At 57.8% G+C, this 25,607-nt stretch overlaps 2 protein-coding genes across 4 annotated transcripts; both read right to left on the minus strand.

Annotated features, from left to right (window-relative positions):
* Positions 1-2,753: 2,753 nt before the first annotated feature.
* On the minus strand, positions 2,754-9,166 carry SLURP2 (secreted LY6/PLAUR domain containing 2). The gene is made up of 3 exons (XM_058699276.1): positions 9,008-9,166; positions 4,681-4,779; positions 2,754-4,451 (listed from the first exon to the last, which is right to left on the minus strand). The coding sequence occupies exons 1-3, from the start codon at positions 9,057-9,059 to the stop codon at positions 4,315-4,317; spliced, it is 288 nt and encodes a 95-aa protein (XP_058555259.1). The 5' UTR covers positions 9,060-9,166; the 3' UTR covers positions 2,754-4,314.
* Positions 9,167-10,201: 1,035 nt separating this feature from the next.
* LYNX1 (Ly6/neurotoxin 1) lies at positions 10,202-15,940 on the minus strand. 3 transcript variants are annotated; one of them, XM_058699274.1, is made up of 4 exons: positions 15,826-15,940; positions 14,729-14,930; positions 14,410-14,511; positions 10,202-14,197 (listed from the first exon to the last, which is right to left on the minus strand). In XM_058699274.1, the coding sequence occupies exons 2-4, from the start codon at positions 14,778-14,780 to the stop codon at positions 14,001-14,003; spliced, it is 351 nt and encodes a 116-aa protein (XP_058555257.1). In that variant the 5' UTR covers positions 14,781-14,930; positions 15,826-15,940; the 3' UTR covers positions 10,202-14,000. The 3 variants fall into 3 exon arrangements, with proteins under 3 accessions (XP_058555257.1, XP_058555256.1, XP_058555258.1); XM_058699273.1 differs by lacking the exon at positions 15,826-15,940 and adding an exon at positions 15,347-15,384; XM_058699275.1 differs by lacking the exon at positions 15,826-15,940 and adding an exon at positions 15,167-15,273.
* Positions 15,941-25,607: the final 9,667 nt, after the last annotated feature.

Consider the following 25,607-nt stretch of genomic DNA (forward strand, 5'->3'; position numbering starts at 1 on the left):
CACACACTCGTGTGCACTCTCGCACGCGCACACATGCACTCACAAACCCGCACACGCGTGCACACTTACATACACCGTGCACACTCACTTGCACACACACTCGTGTGCACTCTCGCACGCGCACACATGCGCTCACAAACCCGCACACGCGTGCACGCTCACATACACAGTGCACACTCACGTGCACACACACGTGCCAGACACACACTCATGTGCACTCTCGCGCACACACACACGCACTCACAAACCCGCACACGTGCACACTCACATGCACCCTGCACACTCACATGCCCACACTCGTGTGCACTCTCGCACACGCACACATGCACTCACAAACCCGCACATACGTGCACACTCACATACACAGTGCACACTCACGTGCACACACACGTGCCAGACACACACACTCATGTGCACTCTCGCGCACACACACATGCACTCACAAACCCGCACACGTGCACACTCACATGCACCGTGCAGTCACATGCCCACACTCGTGTGCATGCTCGCGCACACACACATGCACACTCACAAGCCCGCACACACGTGCAAACTTGCACACATATACATACGTGCAAACTCACGCGCGTACGCACGTGCACACGTGCACCCCCGAGAGTGCCTGCACGTCAGCCTCCACAGGATGTACTCCGCCTGGGACCCCGTCACACCCTCCACCAAGCCCACAGCAGCTACGGGAACGCTGGGGTGGGGTGGGGAGGGTTGCTGACAGGTTCCTCGGCCTCTTGCCAGGCGGTGGAGGCCGTGGTGCCCAGACTCACTGGGGCCACGCTGCAACCCCACCCACCTCCTCCGTCTTCTCCCACAGGGTCCAAACCTTGGTCCCTCCTAGACTCTGCCCCTGCTCTTCTTCCTACCGCCAGAGACGCCTCTCCCTCCCCTCCCCTCCCCCCTGCTCTCCTGTGGTTGAAATTCTGTCTGGGGACTCCCCCCACCCCCACCCCACCGCCTTTCTATGGTCTCTGGACTTTCCTTTGAGATCGGCTCCAGGGAGCTGGAGGCGCTTGTGTGTCCCTGGCGGTGACTGGCGGGGCCTGAGGACGAGGCGCGCGGTGACCCTTAGCACTGGGCGCGTGTGGGCCACTTCACCTGCTGGGTCGTAGCGTCCTCGCTGCGGCCCTCCAGGCACACGCCACCACCGCCTGTACTCGGGACACAGGGTCAGGGGCTCCCGGCCTTGGCGGGAGCTGCCCTGGGCGGGTCACCTAGCGTGGGCTGGGGAAGCCGAGACGGCGACCGGGCTTGTCTGATTTGACACTTCACCACACCGCACAGCTGCAGCTCGGCGCTGATGCTGGATGTGGCTAACCGGATTAGACACCGGCCGCACACACCCTAGGCTCCTCCTGGTCTAGCCCGGTTCCTTTGCTGCAGCCACACCAGCCCAACCCCTCGGCCTCGGACCCGAGGGCCCCGCCTGTGCTCTCCCTCCTGAACACACCCGTGGCCCCCGGTATTCGCTCCTCCCGCGGTTTCCGCCTGATCCCTGGGCAGCCAGGCTGAAGCCGGCTGCGAAGTGTCAGCTGTCCACCTAGGTCGGGGAGGGATGTGACCCGGGCAGGCTCTGGGTGGGCTCTGTCTAGGATGCCAGCCAAGAGGCCTCCAGCCACCCCTCCGTTCTACCAGGAGCCTCCAGGTCAGGGCCCGGTGTGTGACCGGGGTCAGGGTTCTGGGCGTGACCAGCGTCGGGGCTCAGGGTGTGACCAGAGTTGGGGCTCAGAGCGTGACCGGGGTCAGGGTGAGCGTGTGACCGGAGTCAGGGCCCCTCTGCTGTTGCCCCATCTGCGGCATGGCCTCCCCTCCGGCCTGCCTGTGGGTGACCTCCTCTGGGCAGTGTCTTCGGGCCCCAGGAAGGCAGAGGGGTGTCCTGGCCCAGGCTCCCGCTCAGCGGTTCCCCTGTAAGCCGATGTTTCTACACCGTGAAGGGAGTGCACAGGGTGCAGTTCTCCCCAAGGCAGGCCCAGAACCCTCGGTGCCGTGCCCTTCCTGAGGCCCCCTGGGGAGGTGCCCTGACGTGTGGGCACACGTGTGCTGGTAGGCACCAGCACGCGTCCACGCCGCGGCGGGGACCTTCCACTGCAGCCACACCCTGTGGGTCGTGTGCTCGGAGGCACAGAGCTGGGAACCTTCGTGTCCCCCCCCCCAAGCCACGGGGCTCCTTGTCCCCCCAGTCAGGCTCTCTTCTCCCCGCTCTCCGTCACCACTGACCCTTCCAGGAGATTCGCAGGAAGGCAGAGCTGGCAAATGGCCACTGTCCGTTGCAGGCATCGGTGAATGGCCCATCCGCTCTCCGACGAAAACCGTTAGACGTGAGTTGTACCTCCAGACTCAGAACCCCTGCCTGGGAAGCCTGAAGGTCTTATCGGGTGCTTACCCAGCCCTCGGCGGGCCCCCACGTTGGGGCACCTGCCTTAAACCAACCACGGGAGGCAGTGGCTCTGTGGGGGCGGGCACTCCCTCCCGTCCACAGGCTTCTGGGTGACATTTCAGGGGCCTGCATTCAGCAACATTCTTGGGGCATCTTAGAGTTTCACGCACGCAGCCGACTTGCCCCGGGGAGCACCCTGCACGGCGTGCGCACGGGGCTGGCTTCCAGCCTTTCCCTCTCCTCCCGCTTCTCTCTGTTTCTCCCCTGCATTTAAAGTGCCACTTGCTTTTACGTTGTCCCTTTCTTTTTTTTGTTTTAAATTTTAAAACTTTTTTAAAATCTTTATTTTTGACAAAGAGAGAGAGAGAGAGACAGAGGGCAAGCGGGGGACGGGCAGAGAGAGAGGGAGACACAGAATCCGGAGCGGGCTCCAGGCTCCGAGCCGTCGGCACAGAGCCCGACGCGGAGCTGGATCCCATGAACCGCGAGATCGTGACCTGAGCTGAAGTCGGACGCTTGACTGACTGAGCCGCCCAGGAGCCCCTCGTGTCGTTCTGTTTAGATTTGTGTGGAATCATGACTCTTTCTCAGTCTGGATTTTCAATCTTGTTTCGATTTCAGAAATCCTCCTTCTCTTGTTAATTTGTAAGAGCTTTTAATGCACGTGCTTCTGATGGCACACGATTCACCCACCGCAAGCGTTTTCGGTGTGCTCCCAGATTTGTGCAACCGCCCCCCGTCAGGGTAAGACTTTCCTCACCTCAAAAAGGGACCCACCCGCCTCCTGGCCTACTCGCGGGCTGGCCTGCTGTGGGCATTTTGTGGAAACGGACTCACAGAGGAGGTGGTCTTTTGCATCCGGCCTCTTTCCCTCAGCCTGACGCCCTGGGGCCCGTCCCCGCCTTGGCGGTGCCTCTGGAAACATCCCTGTGCCTGGAGAGTCCAGTCTGTCTGTCCCCTCGTCCGCTGAGACGCTGGGCGCAGCTTCCCCGTCTGGCTCTTGTGACGACGCTGCCGTGAGCACGGTGTGAACGTGTGAGTGTTCATCTCTCCGGGTGTGTGCCCCGGGGATGGAGTTGCGGGGCCTGTTGTGACTGCGTGTAACTGCTCGAAGAACGCGTCTTGATTTTCTATGCTGAGCCGTCTATCGTGTGAACAATCTCTCTTTTGACATTTAAAGCTCGGGTTCAGTGGGACCGCCTCTCGATAGGAGGGGAGCGGAGGCCGGGAGCCAGCGTGGTTTTCTCCCGCGGGGTCAGCTTCCCCACCTCCGGCCTGTGACCGCCGTGGTGGCCACGGTCAGTCCCGCCTGGGGGCTCGTAGGGGCCTCTCCCGTGTGCCGAGGGCCCTCCTTGCGCCTCCGTGTGGGGTCGCTCGCTCTGCTAGGACGCCGTCGCCGCGCTGCACCGGCTTTTCCACGTCTTCTCGAGAACGTGGGAGAACGTGGCCGGGGTAGGAACAGGGAAAGGGCCGGGCGGTGAGCCCGGGGGGAGGTAGGAGAACCGTGCTCCACTTTGCGGCCCGAGGCTGGTGGGAGCCATGATTAAAAGTGTGCCAGTGTGTGTGTCTGTGTGCGTGCGTGTGTATGGGTGTGTGTGCACATGGGGGTGTGGGTTAGTGTGCGCGTGTGCACCTGTGGTGGGGGCTGATTCCAGCCTCACCCTCTCACCCGGCTGCCCTGTCCCTCCCATCCTCTCCCCTGCTTCCCCCAAAGTCCCCGCCCCCTGCCAAGGGCCCCTCCCCCTTCCTCAGACCCACGCAGTGCCACCCTTGGGTCCCCTGACCCCCCTGCGCGGGCGGGATGCTCCTGGAGCGCCCCCGGCCCCGGTGCCCCAGCTCAGCTGCGGGGGGGAGCGGGGTCTGCCTGGGGGCCAGGGCGCGGCATGGGCTCTGAGCAGGGGCAGCAGCTGCGGGTGGAGGGGCGCTCAGTCCTGGTTGCAGAGGCTGAACTGGCAACAGACAATGGACACGTGGGGGCCGAGGCCCAGGGTAGAGATGTCGGGGCAGCTGGTCTGGCACGACTTGGTCACCATAGGCAGGTCGATGAGGCTTAAGGGGACCCCTGGGATGGACGGAAGGCTCCCTGAGCCTCTGCACTGCGCGCCCCCTGCCCCACCGGCCACCAGCGCAGCCCCCCTCCCTCGGGCCCTCTCGGGGCTGAGGCCAGGGGGTGCTCCCCCCGCCCTGCTCCTGACTTGCTGGGAGCCTGGACCAGCTCCGCCCCCTCTGAGCCTGGCTCTCTTCTGGGCAAAGGGGCCACGGCTGGCCCACCCCACACGCGCCCCACTCACGGGTGGCGATGGTGACGCAGTAGTTGGAGTTCCGTGAGCATCTGAATGCACGGGTGCACCCTCCGAAGTCCTTGCACTGGTGACACATCAAGGCTTGGGCTGCAGCCACGGGCGGAGGGACAGGTGGATGGACAGACGGGGACACAGGTGTGGGCAAGTCCCGCCTAATAGCACCCGCTACTCCCACCCAGTGCCCCACTGTCATTCTCAGGGCCCTAGCCCCGCATCCTGGGGTGCCGACCCCTCAAGACCTCCCAGATGGGGGGGGCGGTGGGGGAAGGTCGCCATGTACGAAGCCTCAGCCCAGGGCCGTGCAAGGTCCCAAGGCTCCAGCCTGTGGGACCGCGCTCTTCACGGGAAGCAGGGGCCAGGCCTGGGACCACGACTGGATGGGTGCTACGACCGGAGGCCGCTCTTCTGAGTCCCCCAGCCAGGAGAGCGCTGGCCCGGGGTGGGGGCAGGATGGGGTCCTCTGGGCTTGCTCTGTGACATCCCAGGGGAGCGGAGCAGGGCCACACCCTGAGGGAGTTGAGAGTTGGGGAGTTTGGGATGGAGGGAAAGTGGTGAGGGCTCCCCAAGACACGACCATGCCCATTTTCACCTCGGGGGGGGCGGCCTGAGCAGGCCCCCTTAGGCCCACCGGCACCTTAGTTCAGGTGGCTAAAGTGACGGGGCCTTGCCGGCCTCCGTGGGGAGTGGGGACCAAGGATGTCAGGTGTGCTGGGCAGTGAAGGGCCGGAGGGAGGCGGGAGGGAGGCCAGCACGGCTCTGTTCCGTGTCCCGTTCTGTGAGGACATCACAGATTCTTCTGGAACACTGAGTTCACTCCATAAATGTCTGCCGGCTCTGCCCTCCCACGTGGGCACGGCTCGGGGCCCCACAGCTGCTCTGTCTGCCTGGCTGTCTGTCCTTCTGTCCCCCTCCTCCCCACACTTCCCGTCCCCCCCTTCCCCGCCTGTCCTTCTCTGGTTCCTGAGCTTCTGTGCAGGAGGTCGAGCCACGCGCCCGGCCCTGCCCTGGCTGCCGGCGCGTCTGGGCACAAACGCAGGGCCAGCGGGGCGAGCCGCAAGGCCCGCACTGCCCCCACTCGCCGTGTGCAGGCTCGGAGCCCCAGGACGCTCGCACCAGAGTCCAGGACAACACGCTCACCTCCCCCCTCACCCCCTGGTCAGCCCTTCCGGCCTCGCCGCCCCCCCCCCCCCCCCCCCCCCCCCCCCGCCCCTGCCGCCATCGCCCTGGCTCTGCCCTGGTCGGCACACTTTCAGGCCCGGGTCCTTGACCGTGATGGTGCACGGCACACTTGAGCCAAACCACATACGCACGGGCACTCGCACGCACACCTGGGCAGGGGCTCCCGGCCCCCTCCCGGCCTCAGCCTCTGCTTCCCCCCCCCCCCCCCCCCCGGGGGGCTGTGGGCGGCGCCCTCCCAGAGCCACAGAGCCGGAGGTGGAGACAGGACGTGTCCCCCGTGGCGGTGGTCTAGTCAGCCTAGACTCGCCCGCCAGCCTCACAGAGCAATCCGAGACCCCACATGTGACCAGGAGAGGTGACGGTTCCCGTCACAAAGCCCAGCAAAGCTGCTTGAAGCCACCCTCACATCAGGCCTGAGGACGGGGTGGTACGTTGCATCCGCCGCCACCTAGTGGACAGACAGGGGAGTGTCACCGGCAGACCCGGGCAGTCTGGGTCTCCAGGGCGTCAGCGAGAGAGAAGCAGCTCCTGCCTCCTGCTCTCCTCTGCTCACCCCCCGCCCCCAGATGCCTCCCTGCGCTGCCCATGCTGTGCCTTCTGCTCTCCGGGCAAAACAGGCCCAGCTCATTTGCCACTCCGCTAGGGAGGCCTCCTGCGGTTCCAGGCAGAGTTGATGGCTCCTTGCCTGACATGCCCACCACGATCTGCTGACGCCTCTGCCCCAGCCTGTGATGGGGTCCCTGCCCCCACGTGGTCTCACTCAGGGCTGGCTCCCCATCCCCGCTGCCTCCGACGTGATGGACACGGGCGGGGCATTTTGCCCACTCTTCCCACCCAGAGCATCCCTCACATAGCACCCCTCCTCTGTACCTAGTGGGACTGAGAACTTTGTGGAGGGAGGGAAAGAAGGAAAAAGGAAAGGAAGGAAGGAAGGAAGGGAGGGAGGGAGGGAGGGAGGAAAGGAGGGAGGAAGGAAGGAAGGAGGGAAGAAAGGGGAGAGGAAAGGAAGGAAGGAGGGAAGGAAGGAAGGAAGGAAGGAAGGAAGGAAGGAAGGAAGGAGGGAGGAAGGAAGAAGGGAGGAAGGGAGGGAGGAAGGAAGGAAGGAGGGAAGGACAGAAGAAAGGGAGGAGGGAAGGAAGGGAGGGAGGGAGGAAGGAACGAGGGAAGAAAGGGGGGAGGGAATGAAGGAAGGAGGGAAGGAAGGAAGGAAGGAGGGAAGGAGGGAAGAAAGAGAGGAGGGAAGGAAGGAAGGAAGGAAGGAAGGAAGAAAGGGGGGAGGAAAGGAAGGAAGGAGGGAAGGAAGGAAGGAAGGAAGGAAGGAAGGAAGGAAGGAGGGAGGAAGGAAGAAGGGAGGAAGGGAGGGAGGAAGGAAGGAAGGAGGGAAGGACAGAAGAAAGGGAGGAGGGAAGGAAGGGAGGGAGGGAGGAAGGAACGAGGGAAGAAAGGGGGGAGGGAATGAAGGAAGGAGGGAAGGAAGGAAGGAAGGGAGGAAGGAAGGATGGAGGGAGGAAGGAAGGAAGTGAGGGAGGGAGGAAAGAAGGAAGGAAGGAGGGGAGAAAGGAAAGAAGGAAAGGAGGGAGGAAGGAAGGAGGCAAAGAGGGAAGGAAGGAAGAAAGGAAGGTGAAGGGAGGGAGGGAGGAAGGAAAGAAGGAGGAAGGAAGGAGGGAAGGAGGGAGGAAGAAAGGAAGGAGGGAGGGAGGGAAGGGAGGGAGGAAGGAGGGGAGGAAGGAAGGGGGAAGGGAAGGAGGGAATGAAGGAAGGAGGGAAGGAAGGAAGGGGGAAGGGTGGCTAGGTGTGCAGGCTGCCTGGGCCATCGGTTGTCTCCATCGGTGCAGCAGGCAGGACACCTCCCACTCTGCCCCTGTTGGCTCTAAACCTGGACTGGCGCGCGGACTGGGGGGAGTGCACTTCCCAGGGGTAGCAGGGAGACGATGATGTGGCCTGTGGGGCTCCTGTGATCCACTGGACCTGGGCTAAGCCAGGGGAGGGAGGAGGGGCCTGTGGGTGGCCCCTCCCAGATGCCACACGACACCCCCCCACCCCACCCCGTGACCTAGTCCCGGCGGTGACAAAGACTTTCCCCGTGTTGAGCTCAGGTCCCCAAACCCCTGTCCGTCGGCACTGGTGACCCAGGAGCAGTTCTTAGGGGTCATCGTGAGACCCGGGCCCCGAGCCTCACATACGTTCCCTGCCGGACAGAGGGCTTGCACAGGGCCCGGGCATGGTCGGGAGGGTCCCAGCAGTTAGAGACGCTGGCAGACCCCAGAGGGTGGTGGGTGGAGCCCTATGCCCATGCCAGGGGCTGTCCGGACACTCCCTCTGTCCATCTCATTTAGGGCCATGGCCGCGAGGAAGGTGCCAGCCCAGATGTGGAAACAGAGGCCTGGCCAGGTGAGGGCTGGGGGCCGGGGGCCGGTCGGGGTTGGGTCAGGGGCCCAGCAGGGTTCGTCCGGGCATCTGGGTGGGTGAGCGGAGATGCCATCCACCTCGGGCGGGAGGAAAGATGATGAGGCCGGGTGTGCGCGGCCGCATTTGAGGGAGATGTCCCCAAGGAGCCCTGAGGCAGGCATCCGGTCCGAAGGGCCTGGAGCCGACCAGCCGGGGCCAGCGGTGGCGGAGGTGGGCACAGCCGAGTGCGGAAATGGCCCGAGTGAGGTGACTGGACCCAGATGGAAGCCAGAGCGAGGGAGCAGAGGCCGGGGTCCCAGCAGGAGGGACTTAGGAGGGGGCCCGGAGAGGGTGGGCCGGCCAGGGAGGAGGGCCGTCAGACTCAGTGTGGGGGGATCGCTGCTGAGTTGGAGAGGCCTGTGGGGGAGGTCGGCGGGGGAGGGGTGTCGAGCCGGGGCAGGGCACAGAGAGGCGGGCAGTTCTTACAGGGCACAAGGACAGCGCCCGGGGCTCGGCTGATGGGCCTGTGGGTCCAGGAGGGGGCCGGGGGAACTAGCGGGTGCTGCCCACGGGCAGAGGGTAGGGGCTGGCTGGTGGGGCGGGGCCGGTGCCCCAGAAAAGGGGGTCAAGGGGGCAGGAACCGGGGTCCTCTGAGGTAGGAAGCCACATCCCGGGGCTCGGTGGTGGCTGAGGCCGGGGGACCGGCTTAGAGCAATGGTGGGGGGTGGAGGCGGCACCCGGGACTCACCCAGCTCCAGGCTCAGGGCGGCAGCCAGCAGGAGCCCGAGGAGCAGCCGCATGGTGTCCCGGAGAGAGGCTGGTGCCCCGGGCAGCCAGGCTGCGACCTTATACGTGCCGCTCCCACCCTGCACCAGCCGGGCTCCGCCGTCTGACTCGCCTGCCAGCTGACTCAGCCACGGAGCCAGGCTGGGGCCCACGCGGCGCTGGGCCACCCGGCCCCCAGGCTGGAGGGCGAGCCCAGTTTACCGCATAAACCCTTCCCTGTCCACCAGGTAGGATAATCCCGGTCGTAGGGCGGGGATCACGCCAGCCCACCCCGCAAGGAGGCACAGGCAGCACGCGGCCTCTCGTGTCCCGTGGGAGGGTCACCCCTCCCCCTAGACACGCCGAGGAAGCCAAGGCGGGCCCGGCCGGAGCCCTGACCAGCGCTGCCCCCGGGGTGTCAGGTGACCAGCTTCCCTCCGAGGGGCCGGAGTATGTGCCTCCTCAGCCGGCCGCCGGTCCGGTGGGCCTCTGTCCACGAGTGGCAGCTGGGAGCCGCCCGCCTGGCTAGAGGGCTGAGGGCTCGCGTTCGCTGCCGTGGTCACGCCTCAGGGCCCAAGACCTGCGGCTGTTTTCCCCCGCGGTGGGGGGAGAGCAGAAAGGTATTTGAAAGGGTCCCGTGACGGGTGACACCCGACAGCAGCCAGACATGCCAGGGTGACCCACGAGCCACACCGCTCTGCTAAGAGCTGTCGGGGCTGGGGCACCACGGGGGCAGTGCAGGTGGCTGTCGGTGGGGAGCCGGCCCCACCGTCCGGGGATCCCCGTGTGTCTGCTCTGGCTCCCGGGTGGCTTCTGTCCACCCCTCTAGCTGGTGGGCTCCTTAGGGCTGGGGGCTGGAGGGCTGGAGAAGGAGCCAGAAGACTGGGGTGCTAGGTGGGTTCCTGGGGTCCCGCCTCCCCCCACCAGCGTTCTCTAGGGGCCCCTCTCAAAGGGTGGGCTGGGTGAGTTGGTGGGCCCGCCTCCTTCCCGTCCTGCTTGGTCCCCTCCCGCGGGTCGTCCCCTTGCCTGCGCCCGTCCGGGCTCCGACGTCGACTGGATGAGCCAGGGTGAACAGGAGTCTGGGACAGACAGAGCCGGCGTCACCAGCCATGCCAGACCCAAAAGGTGGACCTGAGCTCAGACCAAGGTGGCTGGTGAGGACAGAGAGCAGGGCAGACACATTTATTCATCCATTTATTCACTCACTCCGTGAGATACGGAGCAGACCCCTCAGGTGCAGAGTGTAAGCAGAGGAGGGAGCTCTGGGGTGAAGGCGGGTGCTTGTGCCGGTCAGGGTCAGGGTCAGGGTCCAGGTCAGGGCTAGGAGTTAGCATTAGCGTCTGACAGGGACACGGCCCGGGGAAGTGTGACGAAGGGAAGGGAGGCCGCCCGTCAGTCCATCCGTCTGTCCATCTGAGGCCTCCTGTGTGCCGGTCACTTACACCCACAGCCTCGTTAACCCCCACGAGGCCTCAGCTCGGCGGGGACGGTCGTTCCCATTTTATCAGTGAGACAACGGAGGCTCCGAGATGTGAACGGGGAACTCCCGGCAAGTTCAGTGGTGGGGGCTAACAAAACGCAGAGAGGGCATGAGACAGAAAGAGGCCTCTCCCTTTCTTTGTACCCTTTCCAGAGGTTTAGAAGCAAGAACAACACACACGCTCGTGGAACAAACCAGCCGCTGTAAAGGGGATGACGACGCGGTTGGTGCTGCCCCCTGCCCCCCGCCCAGCAGGGCACCTCAGCCCTGGTCGCACTCCTTCCTGACGCCTTCTCTCCGCGCAGGGCCGGCGTCTCTAGGGGGGCGCCCACAGCCCCAGCTTCTCAGCTGTGCCCCAGGACAAGGCACAAAACAGCCACAGGAGGGGGCACAGCACAGCCAGCACGAGGGACCCCCAGGCCGCTTTGAGACGCCACAAAGACCTCTGAGGAGCCCGAGCATCTATTCACATCCAGGGGGGGTGCTCGATTCTGTCGGAAGGATCCTGGAGTCACGTTGGCGCCCCTGCGCCCTCCCCCGTCGGCGACGCCAGCCCACGGCCCGGGACACAGACGACGGCGGGCCGGTCGCCCTGCCGCTGGTCCTCACGGCTTCTCAGATCTCTGGTTCCACTTTTCTCCTGCGAAGCTTTCCTGACCCTAAGCTCTTGTAATTACTTCACAGGCTAAGATTGTTTTCCGTTTACAAACCCACCTCCTGGGCTTCGCCCTCTCAAGCTCCCAGCTGCTGGGAGAAGACAGTGCGCAGTGGCGCAGGCCTGTGGGGGTCGGGCGAGGTGGCCAGCCAGCCTGCCGGGCGGGCTGCCACATCATTGCTCCGTGCCTCAGTTTCCTCACCTGCAAAGGGAGCACGATAATGGCTTCCACCTTGCAGGGTGGTCGTGGAGTGCTCAGAGCCACGACCACAGGGAAACCAGACAGATGTGGGTTACCATATGCTCGTCGGCGACATCCCTACTGGCATTTCCCACTGGGGGCCTGGCCCGGTATTGGTTGAGGGCCTTCCGGGGGCTCTGTGCTGGGTTTCAGAGACATCCGGGCCAGGCAGAGCCCTGTCTGTGGGGGTGGAGGGGGTGGCACGGTCCTGGGGGACCTGGTGCAATGTTGTGGGTGTTGGCCTTGGACCAGGTCACGGTGGAGCACGGGCAGAGGGGTGCAGAGGGCAGGTGTGGGCACCCCCATACCATGGCAAGCCCAGCTCGCTGGATCCCTGCTCGCAGTGACCCCGGAGCCCACAGGGGGACACGCGAGGCTCTAACTTCATCCCCCCTGTGATGGAGGAGGGAGGACTGATCCCGTGCCCCTCCCAGCTCTGGCCTACGATGCCAGCTGGCCCAGGACGAAGGTCTTACACAAGCGATTTAATGACGGCTCCCAAGCCTCTCCCACTGAGTCAGGAGGTCAAGGCTGGCTAGGGCTGGAGGCCCATGTCCACCCCTTCCACATCCAGAGGCCTGTGCTGGCCGTCCAGCCAGCTCTGTGGGGGCAGTGCTGTCACTTCCAGGAGGCTGACCACTCCCGGGGGTTCGTTGGATCTGTGGGAGCTCAGGGCGGGGGTCTGGCTTACTCCCAGCCTCCCCAGGGAAGGGCTCACACAGGATCGGTCCTTGGGGGGAGGAGACACCCAAGTCTCCTGTGGGGGCTGAGCTCTTGACCTCACACTCCTTGGGGTACAGCTCCTTCCTGCCTCTTGGCCCAGGATGAGACCCATCTTCCCAGACCTTCTGGGAGGTCCAACCAGGTCGGCCTGAGGACCCCTACCCGGGCTGGCCCAGGCTCTCCTAGGGTATCCTGATCCCTTGAGATCTGGAATCACAGCTTGGGCTCTCCAGGCTGAATCTTTAGCACAGGCTCCCCGATCAGGGCCATGCTTCGGGGCAAGGGCTTCTGAGTCCCGGGGACTGTCCTACCACATTCCGAGTCCCGGGGACTGTCCCACCACACAGGCATTTGTTGTAATGCTGCCAACTTGAGCCCAGCCAGCTTTGAAGGGACTCCTGGGCCCCTCCAGAGATGCTGAGCTGGGGACACTGGTTAGGTAAGGACGCTCAGGCCCTGTGTGACCTGGGCCACAATGTCACATGTCCGGTCTGACTTCACTGGAAGGAGGGCCAGTGTTTCCTGGGCCACCCTTATCCAGGATTGTTGTTGCTGGGTGACTCTTGTTTCCTAAACCAGGCCAGGGATGGGGTTCACCTAGGCTGGGTACCCTTTAAATAATGCCAATTCTTGGGCCCCTGAGAGCCCCCAATACCCCACTGGGTTGGGGGCACCTGGAGACCATTCCCCAAATCAAGGAGGGAGCTCTTTGGCCGGGGGAGGACTTCTCTTTCTCTCCTTGGGCAGAGTCAGAGGGTGAAGGGTCCCATGGAGACCCTCAGGCTGGTGGGCTCAGCCTCTGGGCCGGGGCAGGCTCACCGGCTCTCATTCAGCCAGGCCCGCGGGCCAAAGCAGGTGGGGACCAGCCACGAGTGGGTGTGGACAGTGGTGCTTTGGATTGGAAGGTGCAGAGGGACTTCCGGGATTCTGGAGGGAGCCTGGTCATCTGAATCTCAGACCCTGCCTCCTCCAGCCTCTGTCCCCAGACCTCCTCTTTCTCTTCTTAGGAACATGCCGCCCACCCCCTGCCCCGCCCCAGTCACCCCTCCACCCCAGGCCAACCCACTCCGTGAGGGGGCAGGCAGGGCTGAAAGACCAAGCTGTTTGGCCCCACCTTCTCCCTGCCAAAAATAGCCCCCGGTCAGCTCTCAGGCTCCACCAAATATAGCCGGCCTGCCCTGCCCCCAAGTGCCTGCAGTGTCAGGCCAGGGTGGGGCATGCAGCAGGTCAAGGGTTTGGCCTGGCAAGAAGGGGAAGAACCTCTCACCAGGCTTCTGGGGCTGGGGGCCTCGGGGCTCTCTTCAGGACGGGCCCGCCCCCTCCCCCGCCCAGGGCCGCCTGGAGACACAGGACTTCCCTGCACTACTACCTGGGACGGCTGACAGGGACCAAGGCCTTCCTCACATGCCCACAGAGACAGCCCCCGTGCGCCTCCAGAAAGCCCTTCTTCCCAGGGTGTCCCCCACCCATCCTGGGTCCCTCCTGTCCCCCACCCCTCCACACCCTTACTGGGCAGACTGCGGCAGCTGCCAGGAAGGTGGGCCAGGTCTCCCCTCAAATCAGTGTTCCTCAGCCGACTGAGAACCCCAACTGAGCAGCACACTTTGCCAGACACCCCCCTCCTTGGGCAGAGGAGGGGCGAGCTCTCCCACCAAGGCCAGACAATTTTGGGAGGGCTGGTCCCACATCAACCTTTTGAGAATCAAAGTCCTGGTCTGGGAGGAGGCCCCAGGCCGCGAGCCCCCCGAGTCCTGAAGCTGCCGGTCCTGGGTGTGGCTGGGGGAGGGCACGAGGTGGGTGGGGGATGCAGGGTGAAACGGTAGGGCTGTGCCTCTCAGAACCCGGTCCTTGAGTGGGTCTTGGTGGGGGGCAGGGATTTAGAGCAGACCCCAGACAGTAGCCAGGAGGATGGGGGCCAGGGCCAGGGCCCCCGGCACGGCGAGGCCAGCGCTGTTGCAGAGGTCATACTGGCAGCAAGAAGTGGTGGAGGCGTGTTTGGAGTAACCGTCGTACACGGTCTCGAAGCAGCTGGGCACACACGACTTGCTCACCTTCATCCTGGTCGGCGTGTAGTCTGCACGGGGGAGCTGGGCTAGGACCCCGCGTGGCCCGACTCTGACATGCAGGGCCTTTAGGGCAGGCTCTCCCTCAGCCAGGTGCTCCCAGAAAGAACCCCAGGGCCGGTGGGGCCTCCCTCCTCAGTCCTCCCCCCCCCCCCCGCCCCGCCGCTCCTAGGGGCAGGCAGAACACCCCCTCCTGCTCCCCGGGGGCACCCCAGTGACTCACAAGTGCGTGTGGTCATGCAGTAGGTGACCATGGCCGGGCAGCGCATGGGATTGAAGCAGTTCTCGCCGTTGTAGGCGCACACGTGGCAGTCCAGAGCCTGGGCTGGGGGCCGGGGGGATGGGGTGGGAGCTGGATGGGGGTCGCACAACAGGGGGGGGAGGCCCCTCCTCCAGCCCGGCAGGCCCCAGGTCCCATCCCCTCCCCCCGGCACAGCTGGAGGCAGAGGTGGTTTTGAGGAAGCCTGGCCTCCCTCCCCACTCCCAGCGGTCCTGCCCCCCAACAAGGGTCTGTCCATCCGTCTGTTCTCCATCCGTCTTACCCAGAGGGAGGCCCACCAGGGCCACAAGGAACAGGGTGAGCAGGGGCGCCATGGATGGAGGCGAGAGGACAGAGTGGCAGTGGGGAGTTGAATGGCAGCTGGTCCTTGATTTCAACTCAGGCAGGGTCAGGGGCGGGGCACAGAGCGGGTCAGACAGCCCCCTGCCCTCCCCGGCTCCTGGTTTACTGGAGGCACTGCAGCCCTGCACAGAGGAGGACAAAAGAGGGTGGTCACCCAAGGGGACCCGGGCAGGGGTGCTGGTGGGAAGGTTTCCTGAAGAAGGGGACACAAAAAGAGAAGGAGGCGGGGGGCGGGGGGGACAGTCCAAGTGGAGAGACTGGTGTCTACAAACAGATCTGTCCTGCGGTCGAAGGGGTGGTGCGGGGAGGAGGGTTCATGCAGGGGCCCCACGGAGCCTGCCACACAGCTCCTCCTCACCGAGGGCCCTGAGTACAGGTGAGCGGCCAGGGCACCACTAGGCCCCAGGGTGGGCCTCTCCTCACTGCTTCCCCTCTGCTTTGCCCCTGGGGTGTCCTTGCGTGGGTCCCCCACTTCCGCTACTTTCAGGGCCGAGGTGGGGGCCGCTCTCCCGGGAAGACCTCCGGAGCCCAGTCTTACTTGGGCTTCAGGTCTGAGTCCTGGCCCGGCGGGAGCTCCTGGCAGGAACAGGCTCTGATCAGCCTGTGGGGAAATGCGCTTGGAGCGTCCACGCGGGCAGGAGACCAGGAGGAACTTCCCGGTCCCTACATGGTGCTCGGGATGGACACGTCCAACCTCTGGCTGGGGGTGGGGGGAGTCTGGACTACGACTTCCCTCCCCTCCCCCTGCGGGGATTCTCGGGGCCCAGCGTCCCGTCCCAGGGGACCAAGCCTCCGCCCCTCCGGAGAACAGCAAACCAACCCGTCAACCCAGTTCCCAAGAGTCACCCTCAGGGTGCGGAAGGCCGGAGTGAGGACTGGCCTGGCTGCTCCGCTTCCCGCCCCTTGCCCGCGAGCCCCGCCCCGAAGACTGCGGTCCCAAGCAGAGTGGGGGAGGTTTCGGGATAACCTAAACCGTGACCTTCAGCACGCTGAGCCTCCGCTGCGCCCAGGACTCACCCGCGGCCGCTCGCCAGCTCTTCCCTGGGTCTGAAGGCGCGACCGGACGGGCGCCCCGCAGGGACCACGCCAGAATGCCCCTCCGCGGCCTCCAGAAGCTGCCAGCCAGGCCTGACATCGCCGCAGGAGGCCCCGCCCCAGCCCGCCCCCGGCCTGCTTTGGACCGGCCCCAGCCCCGCCCCGGTCCGCCCCAACTCTATTTCATCTAGGCCCCGCCCCGGCTCCGCCCATCTCCCCCTCCCCCGCGCCCTAGGTCCGCCCAGGCTCCGCCTATCCCCTTTCCTGCCCCGCCTTAGCCCCGCCTCGATCCCGCCCTCAGCCCCGCCCAGTCCCGATCCAGCCCTAGGCCCGCCGCCTCTCCGCCCAGGCTCCGTCCAAGGTCCTGTCCAGCTTCGTCCCTCCCGCCGCCTCCGGGTTCCTCTTTCCCCGTGGACTCGAACCCCACCCAGCCCTGGCATCGCGGAGAGCCAGGCACGCCCAGACATGTATGCTGTCCCCCAGTGACATCCACGCGATCCCCTCAGATGCACGCGCACCGCTCCATGGGATCTGGCCGCTGTCATCCACCCAAATCTTGGGTTTCTCCCTGCTTCTGTCAGCTTGTCTTCACCTGCTCCCCCCCGCCATCACCGGGCCCCTCATTCCTTGAGCCCAGTTCAACAGAGCTGCTGCGTGGAACAACGCCCCCCCCCCCACCCGCCCCAGGCGCGCAGTGACCCCTGGACCCGGCTCCCTATTCAGTCTGCCTGCGTTCCCACCTGGCCCTGCCTTCCCCGTTGACTGACTTCTGCGTTTTACCTAGTATTTCTGGGCTTCCGTCCCCACACCTGGTCCCATCTAGAAAAGTGAAAAATCAAGCCTTGAAAGGATCCCATTATTTCACGGACCCCTCCCACCATAATAATATCAGTATTAAATAATTGTGGTTTTTTTTTTTTTAATATTCAACTTTCTCAACATTTAGTTTTCTTCTGTTTTGGGCAAAATTTAGGATTTTCATGGGCCCTAAACTTTTCATTTTTTTCTTTAATTTTTGTTCTGTTTTGTTTTCGTGTTTATTTATTTTGAGATAGAGAGAGACAGAGCACGAGCAGGGGAGGTGCAGAGAGAGAAGGAGACAGAGAATCCCAAGTAGACTCCACGGTGTCAGTGCAGAGCCCAACACGGGGCTCAACCTCATGAACCATGAGATCGTGACCTGAGCCGAAATCAAGAGACACAGGCATAACCGACTGAGCCACCCAGGCGCCCTTTTCCATTTTTTTTCTAATGTGAAACACACACACACACACACACACACGGTTTTTTTGACCATAAAAGTTTTTTTTTTTTTTCTTTCTTCATTTGAAGGAGATGGAGTACCTCTGGATCCAAGCAGGCCACCTCTCTGGGCAGATTGGGTGTTTGGTCCCCCTATTTGCCAATAGTCTCTGAGAGGCCCCATGTCCCATAAATATTCTCATCCTCACGAGGCTCACACTCTAACACGGTAAAGAATAAACACATGGGTCAAAACCAGAGCATGTCACTGGCTTCAGCATGAGGCCGTGATGAATTGATAAGAACGGGTTTATGGCCCCGCCTTAAACGACTAAAACACGGAGTGTAAACAAAGCACTGCTTTTCGGACATGGTGTGACAGGCAGACAGACGGGGTGATTCTGGAGGAAAGGGACTCCGGTGAAGGGAGGGGCTGCAGGCCGCAGCACTGGGGGAACCAAAGAGAGCCCACGGTCTCCCTGATGGAGGAAACAAGTGGAGAGGCGGGGAGGCCGAGGCAGCTGGAATTTCCAGGGCAGAGCCCGGATGGAGAACTGCCCAGGAGAGAGCTAGGAGGTGGGCAGAGGGTCCCGTGCACACATTTGAAGAACTTAAGAAGAGGCAGAAGAAGCCGCTGAGAGGGGGCGGGCAAACCAGTCCCCAGAGTCACACAGGCCCTGGGGGTCACCTGCGTGAGTGGGGAGCAGAGACCTTGAAATTTGGGGCCACCGGACAGAGTGCTCAGAAGGAAACTGCCCTAATCGTGGGGCCTGCTTGGGCCTAGATTACAGATCACACTGAGTTCCACATGACCGAGCATAAGAGCAAGTCTTGAAAGGGTCCAATCGTCTCCACTAACTTGATTCATCCTGAGACAGAACCCAACATTATTTAAAAGAGAAAATAAGCCAGCATCTTACAATGTAAATTTCATCTAATTAAATACCTGACACTCAATTGAAAACCCCAGCAGGCATGCCAGAAAGGAGGGAAAGATGACCCGTGGTGGGGAGAAGACAGTCCTTAGAGCCATGAGCGCCACTGCTGGTCATGTCCATGGGCAAGCACATGAAAAGAGACACTGTATTTCCCATATTCAAGCAGACAGAGGAGGGCGCGGCTGTGTCGAAAAACACAAACGGAGCTTCTAAAGATGGAAAAATAGCCGGGTGGAGTTAACAGCCCACTTGGGTCTGCGGGGCAAAGATCAGCGGACTTGAAGACTAAGCATGAGGAAGAGGGTCCCAGGACACAAAGAATGAAAAGGGACAGCACAGTGGGGGCCTGTGTGTCGCTGGAGTCCCAGGAGAGGCGAGGAAGAGAAAAAGGTTTTCAAAGAAACAATGGCCAAATTTTTCTGAATTCGTTAAAAACTGTACACCCAGGGGCGCCTGGGTGGCGCAGTCGGTTAAGCGTCCGGCTTCAGCCAGGTCACGATCTCGCGGTCCGTGAGTTCGAGCCCCGCGTCAGGCTCTGGGCTGATGGCTCGGAGCCTGGAGCCTGTTTCCGATTCTGTGTCTCCCTCTCTCTCTGCCCCTCCCCCGTTCATGCTCTGTCTCTCTCTGTCCCAAAAATAAATAAAAAATGTTGAAAAAAAAAATTAAAAAAAAAAAAAAACAAAAAAACTGTACACCCATGGAACCCAGAAACTCAATGAACCCCCAGCACAGGAAATATGAAGAAAACTAGGCCAAAGCATCCCGTGTGCAGGTGCCGTGGCAGCGACAAAGAGGAAACGCTGAGGGCCCGGCAGACTGCGCGCAACGGCCAGGGTGACCAGCTCTCGAGCGAAGAAGGCAGAAAACCCAAAGCAGACAGGGCAGCATCGCCCACCTGGAAATGCCAGAGGGGTGGCTGCAGAGCCCTCCTGCAGGGCAGTGGAGCGGTGGGGGGGGGGGGGGGGTCCCGCAGGCAGAGGGAAATCATGCGGCGCCCACACACATCCACACGGAGGAATGGAGAACACCAGAAATGGGAAAAAGAAGGTACTCGTCTTATTTTTAAATGACTTTATCATTATTATTATTATTATTATTATTAATGTTTATTATTTTTGAGAGAGACACAGAGCGTGAGTGGGGGAGGGGCAGAGACCGAGGGAGACACAGAATCCGCAGCAGGTTCCAGGCTCTGAGCTGTCAGCACAGAGCCTGATGTGGGGCTCGAACCCATGAATGGCGAGATCATGGCCTCAGCTGAAATTGGACACTCAACCGACTGAGCCACCCAGGTGCCCCTGTCTTATTTTTAAATGACTTCAGAAGATAATTGGCTGCTTAGAGCACAAGTAGTAACAACATATTAAGAGATCTTTAGCAAATGTTGAAGTAAATTGCGTGACAGTGGTAGCACTCACAGCCCCAGACAGGAGAAGGAAGTGCACCGTTGTGAGTTTATTGCCTGCATGTGAAACGGCACAGTTCTTGAACACAGACTGTAATAAATTAAAGATGTGCACTATGAACACTAAAGCAACTGCAGAGAGAGAGAGAGAGAGAGAGAGAGAGAGAACAAGGAGATAAAATGGAATCCGAAAAAAGTAACCTGTTCGTCAAAGAGAAGGCAGAGGAAGGGGGAGAGAGAAAAAGCATGGGGCCAAGGAGAAGACAATGGGAGAAGAGACTCAAAGCCACCTGCACCCGAACCCCACTCTGTGGTCGAAACTCTCAGTGAGGAACAGAGACAGAGTCACGTATGTGCTGTCCTCAAGGAGCCCACTATACGTATACAGACACGAACAGGCTGAAGTCAAAGAGAAAGAGACACCATGTTAACTCTGATTAAAAGAAAGCAAGAGTGGCCATATTGATATCAAAGTGGGTTTTGGAGTGGAGGATATAACCAGCAAGGAATGGGGACACTACATAACCTTGATGGGTTATGTAGGGGACAGAGCAACCCTAAGTGTTTATGCCCCTAACAATTGAACTTCAAATGCATGAAGTATGGTAGCCTGGCAGAACTGAAGAGAGCAGAGGAAGGTTGGGATTACAGAGGTTTCAACACTCCTTTCTCAACGTCCCAGGGCAGAAGTGGACACAATCCTAAGGACAGAAGGGAAGTGAGCAGCACTACCGCCCAGCGTGGCCTGGTTGATGTCCTGCTGGGGGTACACACCTTTTGGAGTATGCACAGAACATTTGCCGGGATGACCTGTGCTCTGGGCCGTGAGACACAGCTCAATGCATTTACAAGGACTGAAACCATACGAACAGTTTCTTTAGACAACAGTGGGATTCAATTAGATCCTGAGAACAGAAAAATATTTGTAAGCTCCCTCAAATATTTAGAAATTGGGCAACACATTTCTAACTAATCTATGGGGTTGCTGGGAGAACTGGACAGCAAAGTGCAGAGGAATGAAACTAGACCACCTTCTTACACCATACACAAAAATAAACTCAAAATGGATGAAAGACCTAAACCTAAGACAGGAAACTATCAAAACCCTAGAGGAGAAAGCAGACAACAACCTCTTTGACCTCAGCCACAGCAATTTCTTACTCGACAGATCTCCAAAGGCAAGGGAAACCAAAGCAAAAACGAACTATTGACCTCATCAAGATAAAAACCTTCTGCACAGAGAAGGAAACAACCAGCAAAACTAAAAGGCAACCGACAGAATGGGAGAAGATATTTGCAAATGACATATCGGATAAAGGGCTAGTATCCAAAATCTATAAAGAACTTACCAAACTCAACACCCAAAAAACAAATAATCCAGTGAGGAAATGGGCTGAAGACACGAATAGACACTTTTCCAAAGAAGACATCCAGATGGCCAACAGACACACGAAAAGATGCTCAACGTCACTCATCATCAGGGAAATAAATAATCAAAGCCACACTGAGATACCACCTCACACAAATCAAAGTGGCTAAAATGAACAAATCAGGAAACAACAGATGCTGGCGAGGATGTGGAGAAGCGGGAACCCTCTTGACCTGCTGATGGGAATGCAAACTGGTGCAACTGCTCTGGGAAACAGAGTGGAGCTTTCTCAAAAAATTAAAAATAGAACTACCCTATGACCCACCAATAACGCTGCTAGGAATCTACCCGAGGGATACAGGAGTGCTGATGCCTAGGGACACATGTACCCCAATGTTTATAACAGCGCTTTCAACAATAGCCAAATACAGAAAGAGCCTAAGTGTCCATCAACTGATGAATGGATAAAGAAGATGTGGTTTATATATACAATGGAATACTACTTGGCCATGACAAAGAATGAAATCCTGCCAGCAGCAACATGGATGGAACTGGAGGGTATTATGCTAAGTGAAATAAGTTAGTCAGAGAAGGACAGATATCATAGGTTTTCACTGATATGGGAACTTGAGAAACTTAACAGAAGACCATGGGGGAAGGGGAAGGGGAAGGGGAAAAAATAGATATGAACAGAGAAGGAGGAGGCAAACCACAAGAGACTATTAAATATAGAGAACAAACTAAGGGTGGATGGGGGGTGGGTGGGGGAGAAGGGAAAATGGGTGATGGGCATTGAAGAGGGCACTTGGGATGACCACTGGGTGTTGTATGTAAGCCAATTTGACAATAAATTATGTTCATTAAATAAATAAAGAAATAAATAACCTGTGGGTCGAAGGAAAAATTTGAAAGGAAATTAGAAAATTTTCCAGTCCGACAAAAGTGAAAACACAATACAGCAAAGTCGGGTGCAGCTACAGCAGATTCGGAAGGGAAGTGTCAGCACCAGCGCTCACATTAGAAAACCAGAAAGGTCCCAACAGGACGACCTCCACCCCACCTTCAGAAACCAGAATGAGAAGAGCAAAGCAAAGCCCAAGGAAGCAAAATAAAGGAAATAACAACAGTAAGAGCCCACACACACAAATCGATGACACAGAGAAAGAAAAACTATGGGGAAGATCAAGCAAACCCAAAGCTGATTATCTGAGGATATCACTACAATTTTTAAACCTCTGGCCAGACTGATCAAAAAGAAAGAGATGAGGCCAAGCACAGAGCAGGAATGAGAAAGGGGGCATCGTGACAAGTCATAACCACATTATACCAATACACCTTACAGCTTAGGTGACATGGGACAGCCCCCTCACAGACACAAGCCATCAGTGCTCACTCAAGAGGAAAGACATAACTTATTATCCCTCTATCTTTTGAAGAAATGGGATTTGTAGTTTAAAAGCTCCCTCCCCCAACAAAACTCCAGTGAATTCTACAAAGCATTTAAAGGAAGAATAATACTGATTCTCCACAACCGTTTCTGGAAAATCAGGACCCACTGATTAGGAGGCCACCATGGCCCTGATAACCAAACCTGACACAGACATTATAAGAAAAAAAAACTATAGACCGGTATCTCTCACAGACATAGCTGTAAAAGTTATGAACAAAAGTATGGCAAATGAATCCAATAATAGAGAAAAGTAAATACAAAATGACAAAGCACAATGCTGGTTTAACATCTGAATATCGATGAGTGTGATTCACGATATCCACAAGTCGACCATCTGCATAGATTTGGGAAAAACATTTGACAAAATCTAACATCCATTTCTGATTCAACAAACCAACCTCTCAACAAACTAGGAATAGGAAGGAACTGCCCTAGCCTGATAAAGGCATCTACGGAAATCCTACAGCTAATATATTCAGTTTGGAAAGACTGAACTTTATCCTCCAACAGCAGGAGCAGAGTGGGGGCCTCTGATGGTTCTTATTCAGCTGCGTACTGGAAGCCCATCCGTGAAATGAGGCAAGACAAAGAGATAAAAAACACAAAGATTTGAAGGGAAATAAAACTGCCCCTATTTTTCAGATGACACGCCTGTTCAACATAGAAAATTTTAGGGACCCAGTTTTTCAAGATGGCGGAGCAGCATAGACGTTTTCAGCTTGTCTGGTCCCTGAAACACAGCTAGATCAGCACCAAACCATTTTGCACACTTAGGAAATTGATCTGAGGGTTAACACAACACTCCGCATAACTTGAGCCACAGAACTCAGCAGGGACACGGCACAGAGAGGTGAACTGGGGGAGAGAGAAGCCCTGGAGGGTAGGGAGCTGTATTTGTGGAGAGAGGACAGAAAAATGGGGGAGAGCACAGGAAAAGCACTCCCCCCAAAAGTAGCTGGGGAGAAAGAGAAAGAGTGGAAACACCCACAAGTGACTGAAGAATAAAGGGAGAAAGGAGAGGGTTTTAATACTGTTAAACTCCATAAACATATACCATTCTTTCTTGATAAAAACCCTCAAGAAAGTATGGATAGAAGGATCTAGAGTCAGAAATTCCACAGCTCAATACCTGAGGGTGCTCTGGTGGGAAGGCCGAAACCCCAGGAGCAGGCAGCAAGGTCCTTGAGGTCCTCAGGGTCCTTGGGCCACATGGGGAGAAGAGGTTCCCTGCTTGGAGGGCATTTGGTAGAGGCCATACAGCCTCCCCACAGGCAAGGGTCCCAGTGGACTCGGAGAACAGCCACCTTTGCTGGTACTGGCACAAAGACGCCAGGGTGCAGTGAAACCTGGTGCCTGCCGTGTGTTGTGGTTACCATCACCTCTGAACCTCTGCACAAACGTTCTCTGGGGCAAGCTGGCACCTGGCCATTGCTCAATGAGAGGGTTGGACCAGGTCCAAGCTGCAGGGTTCTCAGAAGTGGGGGATTGGGAAACACAGCCCCATCTGAGATAAAATTCAGGAGAGAGGTGCCACCTAGCAGGCTGATGGCTTGGACGTGGACAGAATAGAAGTGAGGAGTAGACGGAAGCCAAAGACAAAAGAGGGGTGCTTGATTGAGGGTCAGTGAGAGCACAGAGTTACTGTGCCAGAGACTAGGAAGCTGGGTGAAGCCATTTCCACCTCTCCAGCCCATGCACATATGCTTCCACAACCTGATCCACCCCAGTAAGCTAAGCAGTGCCACCTAGTGGAGAATGGAGCCATTACACCAAGTCCCACCCAAATGCGACCTCCAAGCACATGCCCTAGAGGACCAGAACGAGTCTCTCCACCTGCTTAGTGTACGGACTATAGAGTGTTTCATGGTTTCAGTTCTAGGGGAAACTGGATACAACATCATTTGGGGTTCATTCTATTTGCTGGTTCATCTATCTGTTTTTGTTTGTTTTTTGTTTCTGTCTTTGTTTAAATTGGGTTTTTTCTTTGTCTTTTCTTTTTCTTGGATATAGAAAGAGAAAAATCATTTTTTGTTTTCTTTAATTTTTTTTAAATTCTTTTTACTGTTTTTAATTTTTTGTAAATTTTTTATTCTATTTCACTTTCTTCATTTCATTTTATTCTATTTTATTATATACTTTTAAAATTTTAAACATTTTCTTACATGTTTCTTTCTTTTTGTTCTTTTCTTTCCTTTTTTCTCTATTCTAACAAGCTTCTTTCAACAACCAGACCAAAACACACCTAGGATCTAACTTACTTTATTTGATTTTTTGTGTAGTTTTTAATTTTTTTATTTTGATTTTTTATTTTATTACTTCTTTCTCTTCTGCCAAAATGACAAAATGAAGGAATTCACCCCAAAAGAAAGAACAGGAAGAAATGACAGCCAGGGGCTTAATCAACACAGATATAAGCAAGATGTCTGAACTAGAATTTAGAACCATGATAATAAGAATACTAGCTGAGGTTGAAACAGGCATAGAATCCCTTTCTGTGGAGATAAGAGAAATAAAATCTAGTCAGGAAGAAACTAAAAATGCTATAACTGAGATGCAATCTTGAATGGATACCACAGCGGCAAGTATGGATGAAGCAGAACAGCAAATCTGCAATATAGAAGACAAAATTATGGAGAATAATGAAGCAGAAAAAAAAGAGGAAAACTAAGGCAAAAAAGCACAATAAAAGAATTAGAGAACCCAGTGACTCATTAAAAAGGAATAACATCCAGGGGCACCTGGGTGGCTCAGTAGGTTAAACTTCCAACCTCGACTCAGGTCATGATCTCCTGGTTCATGAGTTCAAACCCCACATCTGGCTCTGTGCTGTGTCTCCCTCTCTCTCTGCTCCTCTCCCCCGTCTCTCAAAAATAAATGAACGTTAAAAATAAAATAAAAAAGATTCTGTCTCTTTCTCCCTCTGCCGTCTCCTAGCTTATGTGCTTGTTCTCTCTCTCTCTCTCTCTCTCTCTCCTAAAAAAAAAGGAATGACATACAAATCATAGGAGTCACAGAAGATGAAGAGAGAGAAAAAGGGGCAGAAGGTTTATGTGAGCAAATTGTAGCAGAAAACTTTCCTAATCTGGGGAAAGACACAGACATCAAAAAGGACAGAGAACTCCTATTAGATTCAACAAAAACTGACAATCATCAAAGCACATCATAGTCAAAGTCACAAAATACATAGACAAGGAAAGAATTATGAAAGCAGCAAGGGAAAAAAAAGTCCTTAACCTATAATGGAAGACAGGTTAGGTTTGCAGCAGACCTATCCACAGAAACTTGGCAGGCCAGAAAGGAGTGGCAGGTACATTCAATGTGTTGAATTGGAAAAATATACGGCCAAGAATTCTTCGTCCA

Source organism: Neofelis nebulosa, chromosome 14 (genome assembly GCF_028018385.1).
Source record: "Neofelis nebulosa isolate mNeoNeb1 chromosome 14, mNeoNeb1.pri, whole genome shotgun sequence".
Classification (NCBI taxonomy): domain Eukaryota; kingdom Metazoa; phylum Chordata; class Mammalia; order Carnivora; family Felidae; genus Neofelis; species Neofelis nebulosa.

Coding starts and splice junctions, on each gene's coding strand:
- SLURP2 (XM_058699276.1), bottom strand. CDS start 9,059: ATGCGGCTGCTCCTCGGGCTCCTGCTGGCTGCCGCCCTGAGCCTGGAG. Junction 4,780..9,007: donor CGCCCTGAGCCTGGAGCTGG/GTGAGTCCCGGG, acceptor CCGTGGCTGCAG/CCCAAGCCTTGATGTGTCAC. Junction 4,452..4,680: donor CTGCGTCACCATCGCCACCC/GTGAGTGGGGCG, acceptor CGTCCATCCCAG/GGGTCCCCTTAAGCCTCATC.
- LYNX1 (XM_058699274.1), bottom strand. CDS start 14,780: ATGGCGCCCCTGCTCACCCTGTTCCTTGTGGCCCTGGTGGGCCTCCCT. Junction 14,512..14,728: donor CCTGGTGGGCCTCCCTCTGG/GTAAGACGGATG, acceptor CCCGGCCCCCAG/CCCAGGCTCTGGACTGCCAC. Junction 14,198..14,409: donor CTGCATGACCACACGCACTT/GTGAGTCACTGG, acceptor TCCCCCGTGCAG/ACTACACGCCGACCAGGATG.